This window comes from Coptis chinensis, chromosome 9, assembly GCF_015680905.1.
Source record: "Coptis chinensis isolate HL-2020 chromosome 9, ASM1568090v1, whole genome shotgun sequence".
Taxonomy (NCBI): domain Eukaryota; kingdom Viridiplantae; phylum Streptophyta; class Magnoliopsida; order Ranunculales; family Ranunculaceae; genus Coptis; species Coptis chinensis.
The window spans coordinates 70,752,953-70,763,373 of NC_141464.1; the positions used below are offsets into that span (position 1 = coordinate 70,752,953).

Sequence of the window (10,421 nt, forward strand, 5' to 3'; positions counted from 1 at the left end):
ACAGGACATCTTCAAAAAAGGTAACATCAGCACAGACAAATGATTTGCGTAGATGAGGACTATAACTGTCACACCCCGAATTTCGATAAATCAGATAATATAGATGATATCCGATTCCTCGATATCCGAGATGTGACAACAACTCAAAACCCAATCTATATCATAACCCTAATGAATAATAACACATGCGGAAAACAAATATAATAAAATACTCAAAACAATCCACTCATCATTATGAATACTTGTGATCAGAATTAAGTTACAAACTTCTTCACTTAATAATACGGAAAAAATAAATTTAAACATATGTCCCCAACAAATTTCCACTACATCTCTGAGGAAAAATGAAACAACATCTTATTGAAAAAAATAAATGCTAACATCAATCACGAACAGCCCGCCACCTTCTTCTACATCACTAACCCCCGTCGGTGATCGACTATGTTCATATAAGAACACACCCGATTAGCAAACATGCAAATCGGGTCAACATTATAAATAATGTTGGTATGAGTAGCCTTAGAAAACCATTTAGACATACATAATATTTCACTCTTTACATGGCAGGTAGTTCCTCCATCGAGGCGCCTTAGCTTAAGGTAGTTAGTTCCTTCATAAAGGCACCTTAGCTTCTAACTATGAGTAAATAACTTATGACATCCTAATACTTACCGTAATGCATGCTCTATCGCAGAGTGGGTCCTCTCTGCAAGAATAATTAGTTTAACCCACTCTCACGCAAGGCAATGCGTGATAATCATAGCATAAATTAAAAGCTTAACTTGCTATCCACAATCGAAGGGGAAAATAACATATCAGTAACATTTATCAAGTGTCCCTAGTAACACGTCGTCTCTATGTTTTACCTAGTTTTCCTGGCTACCACAATCGCTACCCAACGCCGAACATGTACATCCACATGCCTCCCCTTACATAATGAACCACTCCGTGCGTAACTACCCACTGAGCGGGATGCCGCACACCAGGTAAATCCTCACACGGAAGCAATTATGTAAGTAATGCCCCTATTCGGCATAAAATATTATGCATCATCGTTCTATTTTGCGAACGGAATAATCAAGCCACTATTCGGCTACGATTGCCCAACACATGGGTCAATCACATCTTATATATACACCCAACACATGGGTCAATCATATCACATACGCCCACACAAGGCAAATCACATGAGTTGTGGTAGTCAGGTTCTAGGATTTTCGTTACGTAATTTATTCCATTGTATATATCTATGCATCTTAAAATTTCTCTATCTTCACGTGTCAATATTAACACAAGATCAACGTCAAATCTATATTAGATACTGACAAACAAGTTTATACAAGAGTCACCCACATCCTATCATCGGATGGGTCCATAAATACCATCTATAACATTTTTGGAAAAAGTCAACGGGTCAACAGTCAACGGTCCTAACCGGTGGTCATTTCTCCCGGTCCTCACCCAAACCCATATTTAAAAAGAGTTCAAACCTTGGTCCTAAGCAACTAGCTAAACTGACCCGGTTTAACCCGGCCCATAACTGATCTGGCCCAACTAGAAATCTCAATTCTAACTAGATCCCATGCAACCCAATTCAAATTTTAGGACCAGCCCACCTAAATCTTGTAAACCGGCCCAACCAAAACTAACAGGGTCCGGCCCACTAATTAGTCCTAAGTCCCAAAAACTAAACAGTGACCTGGAGCACTGGATCGCTCTCGCGGTCATCCCTTCCGCAGCAACAGCCGCTCCTTCCAGCCACCCCCAAAAGCCTTCACACACCACCCATTAATAACCCAGCGAAAATTATGTGGGTGAAAAACCCCACGACTTTATTTCACCACTCAACCACCGATTTTCAGTTTTTAAAACACTTCAAAATTCTTAGATCCGACCGCCCTTAGTGTTCTTGGAGCTTTTCCAACCCCCACAAACTCTCTACTACCACCATACCTCAACCCAACAACCCTCACTACACCAAAACAGTTCAAACACGAAATAAAAACAAAACAATCAAAATTTCCGCGGTAACTTCAAGAATGGCGAAATGGCGTTTTTTAATGAGGAGGAGGTTAGGGGCTCAGCGTCTCCCTTCCCCACCACCCTAATGGAGTAGGCGATTACTAACAACTCTTCAGAGTATAAACATGTACAGTCAAAAAAAATCCATGGTTGTTCAGAACCAAAAAACGGCATGAAAAGAAATAGAACGGTGGTTCTTCAGTAAACTAAAAGTGGTGCATTAATGCAAGCGTCTAAGTCGCGAGCAACAACCAAGACTAACCACTCACAAGAAGAATAATCTTTGAAGAGAAAAGAGCGGACAATGAAGGATGAACAAAACATGGTTTTAAAGTCCATTCACGGTGTCTATATCTGAGAAACCGAAAAAGATAAACTACTCACGGTATGTGTTAACAAAGAATGAAAAATATCTACTAAAATAATGAAAGATCCAATCCCAAAATAGCTCGCGAAATCCGTGTTCTTCTCCATTTGTTGGCTTGTGTGTGTTGTGTGAGGTTTCTCGAGAAAAACAAGTTTCTCGAGACACCCTATATTCTCCTTAACTTCCAAATTACTGATTATTCTTATATCCTAACTATGGAAATATTATTTCTATTAAAAAGGATTATATATATGTTACTTAGGTTAATACCTTGTTTCCTTTTTAATTAAAGCTTTCCAAAAATGAAAGATACCCTATCCATATTCAAAATTCAAATGCTAGTTTCATTTATTAACATTATTCGAAATTATTATTTGGTATTTCACACGCTAGCACGTTGACCAGAAAATACAGTCAAATACAAAAATATTAAATATTGTTACGCAGATAATGTAAATATAAAATAGGGGTCTTACAATAACACTTGTACCCTTTCTGTGTACGTGAATACCCAAGGAAAACACACTTAATAGCACGAGAGTCTAACTTATCACGACCTGGCTTAAGATTATGAACAAAGCAGATACAACCAAAAATCCGAGGGGGAAGATGGAAAGAAGATTGACCAGGAAAAAGAACAGAGTGTGGTGTTTTGCCTCCTAATACTGAAGATGGCATACGATTAATCAAGTATGTGGAAGTAAGGACTGCCTCTGCCCAATAAAACTTTGGGAGATTTGTTTGAAACATTAAGCATCGTGCGACTTCAAGAATGGGCCTGTTCTTTCTCTCAGCAACCCCATTTTGTTGAGGTGTATCTACACAGGAGGTTTGATGTGTAATGCCATGGTCATCTAAAAAACTCTGGAATATTGTAGAGGTATAATCTTTGGCATTATCAGTTCGAAAAATATGCATGTGTGCAGAATACCGATTAGTAACCTCAGCATAGAATTTTTGAAAAATAGAGAATACTTGATAACGATTTTCCATAATATAGACCCAACAAACACGAGAAAAATCATCTATAAATGTAATAAAATACTTGGCTCTAAAAAGGCCAGTGGTTCTACAAGGACCCCAGACATCTGAATGGTCTAACTGAAAAGGAGCACTAGAATACTTATTTAACCTATTTTTGTAAGTAGTACGACGATGTTTAGCTAACTCACAAACCTTACAACCTAAAGACTGAATACTAGAAGAAATACTGGGAACTAAACTTCGCAAACTAGCCAGAGGAAGATGACCAAGACGTCTATGCCACTGAATATGAGAGACTGAGACTGTAAGAGCCTGCTTCTGGTGAGAATGCCCATAATCTTCTTGAAAGTAATAGATGCCCCCGTGCTCATACCCCCCACCAACTAATGTCTTTGTCTATAGATCCTGAAACACAACATGAGTGGAAGAAAACATGACATTACAGTGAAGAGATTGGGTGAGACGATGAACAGACAATAGATTAAAGGGGAAATTTCAAATAAGCAAGACTGAGACAAGTGATATATTACAAGTTAATTGAATAGTACCCCGACCAAGAATACTAGCCTTAGCCCCATTTGCTAATGTGACATATGATGGTGTGTGAGTATACGCAAGACTAGAAAACAACCGGGGATTACCTATCATATGATCGAAGCTCCCCGAGTCAATAACCCAAGAGTTGTTACCACTTGTATGAAGACATGTTTTACCCGAATCGGCTAGGTCGCGATGGGGTAGTCGGACAAACTCGATGAACTGGGAATAGCTTGTATCCGCTTCATCGGGCTGCAAAGTCTTCTTGAACTCGTTGAAAATCGGTCACTTTCGATCAACTATTGTGGCATTGTTGGCTTTGTGCAAAGGTGGAATCTGTTATATCCCAACAAAATCAGCACTATGATTTGTAAGCCCACAATGCTCACAAGGCTCAAAACCTGTCAATACCACCGACCACGCGACCCCTCTACCTCCTCTCGCCATTACCACGACCCGGAAGAGGGGTTGTTATTACTTGCTTGGAGGGATCAATAAAGCCGCGACCGCTTGTCATTGTGCCTTGGAGGAGGTCAAGAATATCTGAGACAAAAGCGAGTAAGCCTCCAGACAGTAGTAGGAACTTAGATTCAAATTTGAACTTGGGCTTTCACATTAGCAAACTTCGGGATGTAGCCCGGATAGGAATTTGGAGACTTCGAAATTCCTCTCTTTGTTTCTTCAACTGATTTATGTCTCAGTAAGTGGGTGATATATATTCAGTTCTTCCCACTTGCTACTCTGAAGAGAATTGTAATATTCAAAGATAGACATATCTCCTTGAGTGAGATCAAAGATGTTCTCATAGAACCGAAAAGATCTGAGAAGTATTCGAGATTGAGAGTATGATTCTTGTAGATACTCCCAAATCTCCTTCGAGGTTTTAAAAACCGCCTGATGATATTACAAACATCTTTCTCCATAGTATTCCACGGGGAAATTCTTAACCAAAGGCGTCATCTTTTGTCGAGGTTGTCTTTCCTTTATCATCTGGGGGATCTGTCAGATGATTTTCCTTGCCTTTTCCAGTAAGATAAACAGTAACTGCCTCTACCCATTGAAGGTAATTGGCAACACCCTCCAATTTGACAAAGGTCATACCAACAGAGAAAACATATGTATTACCGAATTCATCGGATTTTGGAACAACATCAATCATTGTAAAGAGAAGAAAAACTCACTTGATGAAAAAGAATACGAAACTACAAAACTGCGAGACAGATGTCTCCTCTTTATCAATATCGAGAGATTGCGGAAGCGAAACAATACTAAGACACCAACTAATACTAAAACTGGAATCTTGAAACTGAGGATCTCTCTCCTAGCATTCTCTAAACAGAGTCGGCTCCGATACCATGTTATTTATGCTAGGAGATACATATGGTGGTTAGTTTGTTAGGTTAAAGGGATTAAGTGTGTAGAAGAAGAAGAAGAAAGGATGGAGACACAAGAAGAAGGTAGGGTTTTGAGTATGTTTATCCTAACCTACAATACCTATATTTAAACTAGAGATGGAATAACCTAAATAGCAACAAGCTAAATAAGGTACGGTCTCACACTTATAGAATGTGTGAGACCGACACTACATACTTCAACAAGAAAAAAGGAAATGAGTTTGGATGGACAGAATGGCGGTGAGGATGTAGATAGGGTCAGCTGCTTGCCTGACAATATTCTTCATCATATCCTCTCCTTTCTTCCTGCAAAATATGCTGTTGGTTCTAGTGTGCTATCAATGAAATGGAAATACCTTTGGACTTTAGTTCCCAAGATCGAGCTAAGTGATAGTCTGTTATACTCTACTAAAATCAAGAGAGGGGATCCAATGGTTAAGGCAAGCTTCATGAATTTTGTGGACAGAGTGTTGCTTCTCCATGATGCATCAAGCATACACAAGTTTTCTCTTGAATGCGGGGAAGCTTATGATTATACTTGTGTTAATGCATGGATCTCCACTGTACTAAGGCGTAACGTTCAAGAGCTCATTCTCTGGGTTCGTGCGGGTTACTTTGTGTTTCCCCGTTGCCTTTTCAATTGTCAATCTCTGGCAACGTTAAAAATTGATGTAGGAAGTCACTGTTCTTTTAGGACTCCCACTTCAATGTGTTTTCCAAAACTGAAGGTCCTGAAACTTAAGCAAGTCATGTTTTGTGGTGACCTCTCAGTTCAACAAGCCTTTTTCAGCTTCCCAGTCCTTGAAGAGTTTTATACACATCTCTTTGAATGGGAGAAGTTTAATACTGTCAACATTTCTGCTCCCGCACTTAAGAGATTGATACTAGATGTATTTGATGATTCTGATACAGTTGACGACTGTGAAATAAATATTTATGCTGAGAGTCTCATATATTTCGAGCTGGCAAGTCAACTAGCGTACTGGTATAACCTACACAACCTATCATCACTAGTTGAGGCGCGTATCGACTGTAGGTTTGGACATAATTATGATCGTATTAGTAAGCTCTTTGGGACGATTTGTAATGTCAAGGTTCTACATTTATCTATCCCTACCATTACAGTAAGTATCCTTTTTCTTTTCTACATTTTCGCATTGTTCAATTTTTTTAAATTTTTTTATGATTTTCCAGTATATATATATTTGATTCCTGAGCACTGATGCTTCGTGATTTGACATGTCAAGGATCTTTTCGAGTTGGATACCATAGGGTATCTGCCAACATTTGCCAGTTTGACCGATTTGAGAGTGTTTGTAGATTCTGATGATTCTGATTATGATTCGATCTGACTTTATTTTTTGAGGTTTGCACTTCAAGCACATACTTCTTTTTTCTTTCCCTTTCTTTTATTTATTTTTTATTTATTTTTGTGTGTTTATTACAAATATTTTTACATTTTGAATCTTGCTAAATTTGATTTTGTTATCCATATAGGCGCCTGTCAGTTGTGTACTTATTGAGCATGGTCCGACTCTTGAAACTGTTCCTCAATGTGTACACACCTCAAATCAGTTGAACTTAGGTACTACAGTGGAAATGATTTGGAGCTATGTCTGGTTAAGTTCTTGCTGAAGAATGCAATGGCCTTGGAGAAGATTACTGTAATGGCTTCCTGGAATTTATCACAAAATCCAGAGAAGCAAGTTGTTGCTGAAGAATGCAATGGCCTTGGAGAAGATTACTGTAATGGCTTCCTGGAATTTATCACAAAATCCAGAGAAGCAAGTTGTGGTCTTTAAGCTGTTACTAAAGCTACCTAGAGGCTCAACATGCAGTGTGATTGATTTCTGCTAAAGTATTCACAGTATGATCGAAAGTACGAGTAACCGAGTACAGAACCAAACCTATATTCCCATATACCAATTTGCAGTAGTCATTTTCGTCTCTTCTGTTTTTCTGTCGTTCTAGTTGTTGTATAAAGAGGTTAAACTCGTATTCAACACTAGTTGGTGAACATGTGCAGATTTTTCATACCAACCTATGAAGCACAGTAAATTCCTATCACTGCACTCGTGTTGTCCATGAGAACGCACCAGAGTAAGTTGTGGTTAGCTACGTGTATTGTTGATTGAAAAAATGTGCTGGACTCAAATTTTATGTTGGGAGATTTCACTAGAAAGTCACACCTCAATCTAACTGCTTTCTATCCCAAATGATTTCAACTTGGAGCTCACACCAATGAAATCACCCACCCAAGACTTTGGTAGTTATCACAACAAACTCAAACAGCAAAGCCACTAATTTATCATCACCCATAACAAGGAAACAATAAATAAGGAAGTAAATAATGCAAAGAGACACAAAGATTTAGGTAGTTCGGTAAATATTATCTACATCCACACAAGAGCCGAGTTTCTTTTATAACAAAGATTGGAGAGTTTACAAGAGATATCAAGAATCAAGAACAAGAGGCCTCACTCAAACCCTAGCTCAATAGAGTTCCCACAATACCCAAGAAATGAATCTCTCAAAGTTATCTCAAAACCCTATTCTATTTCCTTTATATAGGTACACATAGAAAAAGGTGAGAAAATGGGCTTTGGGCTGAAATATCGAAAATCAGTGAAAATTTCGGAAGGCATGAGCGTAGGTCGCGCCTCGGCCAAGGCTAATCCGAGCGCGGGTCACGCCCAACTCCAATAACTTTCTCACAGCATGAGCGCAGGTCGCGCCCAACTCCAGTAACTTTCTCATAGCATGAGCGCAAGTCGCGCCTCGACCAAGGCTAATCCGAGCGCGGGTTGCACCCAACTCCAATAGTGTCAGCGCATGGCGCGCCTTGTCCAAAGCATGGTTGAGCGCGGGTCACGCCCCCTTCTCCAAACGGAAAACTGAAGGTAACGAGGTCGGGCACCGGAGCAAAGTTTGACGATTCCACAAACCCAACATTTTCTTCCAGTAATGATAGAGCTCGGTGATGTTATTCTCGATGTCTAGAGCAGTTGTTTGGTGATTATCGACAGAGCGGAGCGAGTGTCCTTGCGCTGGGGGAGAAAAAAAAAACTTGTCTGTCGCCCCTCAAATGTCCTGTCTGTCTTTAGAAAAGAAAACTCCTGTTTCCTCAAACTCTCAACGATTTCTCTCTCTCTCTCTTTCTCTCCTGATTTCCTCAAACTCTCCATGATCTTTCTCCTGTAATCTTTCTCCTCTCTCTCCAATATTTCTTTAAAATTCAAACTTCGCTCGTTCCTCACCGCTTTGCGGTTAACTTTGTATTTCTGATTGTATAAAGTGAAAAGTATGTTTAACCAGACCTTGATAGATGGACATGTTCTTTTTTTTCTTCATTTTTCTCTTTTCTCATCTTTCCTAACTTAAACAATTAAATGAACTTTTGTGGTAATGAACGTCATGTCCAGATGCATGTCCTACTAGCGACAGATGTAACTTGAATGAGGAAGATACAAGGAAGGATTTTGCAATGAACTAACTATGATGTATATTGCTAGAGCACCTTTAACTTGAGTTTGTGATATTATGTAAGTTGGCTTTTGGCCTTTTGGGTTTGACGCAGTTGAAACAAGTCGATGATGATTATAAGAATCTTTGTAATTGTTCAAGATGTTGGTTCGTACGGCTTAGTTTCATGGTTTCAAAGTGACTAACCGTGCCCCTAAGTTTGGGAGTTTGGACATTGGTTAATCTACACTCTAAATATGATGTATACATTATTTATTTTTTATTTTTTATTTTTTTTCAAAAATGCAAGTGGTTTTGTTGTATTAACGGCCAAAATAAATGATTTACATGTTACAGCTCACTCTTAGACATTCTCGTCTACACATGCTTTCCACTCTAGCAGTCTACACTGTATACATAAATCTCTCACTCACTCATCTTCCTTGTCTCTTATAGATTGTTCCCGTACTTCAAGTAGTATTTTATCTAGCTCTTCTACTACTGGAAGGAGAAAGTGGCAAATTCCTAATAGACCTCGTAACGATGCCAAGTAATCCGCAGCTCGATTTGCTTCTCTATACACATGGACTACAGTCACACGTTCCAGCTGTTGCATTAGGTCCTAGATCTCCAACACTTCATTCTCAACCATCCAAGGCATCATTTCCATTTTATTAAGGATTTGAGCTATAGTTCTTGAGTCTGATGCTACTTTGATGTTCCGATAACACTCTCGTAACCCAATTCTCAATCCATTTAGGATTGTCTTTAATTCTTGGTGGAGAACCGATAGCATACTTCCGTGCTCTATATAGCACAGAAGAACTGTGCCATATTGATCTCTGAAAATTCCTCCATTGCTAGCACTATCTGGAGTTACACTTCCATCAGTATTGAGCTTGAGTTCTCCTGGATCCGGTGGTTCCCATATGAACAATAATTGAGTCGACAATCTGAGATTAATTCTGATGTTAAGTCTCGCAATAAGACATTGGTTTCTCATGTTGTCAGTAAGCTCCTTCATTATGCTTTGAAGCTGTCTTCTTATCTCCTATTTTAAGCCTCTACATAAGATAGCTTCACTTTTTCTCTTCTGCTTGAATCTTCTATCATTTCTTTCTCTCCACAGCCAATAGAGAGTTGCTGCAAGACATGCTTTAACTACTCTAGCCATTTGAGTTTTCCTACTCGCATTATCCATTATCCATTATCCTTTAGTATAAGAGAGAATCTCTATAGACCAATGAAGCGAAGGATCTCATACCACACCTTTTTAGAATAAGAACAGTTGACGAAGAGGTGGTGGGTACTTTCCTTATATTGATTGCATAGGATGCACTTAGATGATCTAAGAATCTTAAGTTGTTGTAGTTTATTCTGTGTCAAGAGAGCACCAACTAGTACCGGCCTGCCACATGAGAAAGTTATGTCTTGGCAACGCCCACTTACTCCACACCAGTTTGTTCCACCATAATGGTGTTTCTATTCGCCTTATCCCCTTGTATGCAGAGGGAGTGGTATAGTTCCCATGTTTTGAGATTGTCCATGTCCATCTGTCAGGATCTGCTCTAGTAAATAAAACTGTGTTATGAATTTCTTCCTTGATGGCAGCTGGCATGGCGAAATGGGAACAGTTCCAAGTACCTGCTATAATC

General features: G+C 39.2%; 2 protein-coding genes across 2 annotated transcripts; one reads left to right on the forward strand and one right to left on the reverse strand.

Annotated features, from left to right (window-relative positions):
• The first annotated feature begins 5,519 nt into the window (after nt 1–5,519).
• Nucleotides 5,520–7,106, forward strand: LOC147477751 (F-box/LRR-repeat protein At3g58900-like). The gene is made up of 3 exons (XM_086586071.1): nt 5,520–6,428; nt 6,802–6,861; nt 6,942–7,106. The coding sequence occupies exons 1-3, from the start codon at nt 5,520–5,522 to the stop codon at nt 7,104–7,106; spliced, it is 1,134 nt and encodes a 377-aa protein (XP_086442197.1).
• Nucleotides 7,107–9,388: 2,282 nt separating this feature from the next.
• Nucleotides 9,389–9,790, reverse strand: LOC147477752 (uncharacterized). Its single transcript, XM_086586072.1, has one exon. It carries the CDS (start codon nt 9,788–9,790, stop codon nt 9,389–9,391), a length of 402 nt encoding a protein of 133 aa, XP_086442198.1.
• Between the last annotated feature and the right edge of the window lie 631 nt (nt 9,791–10,421).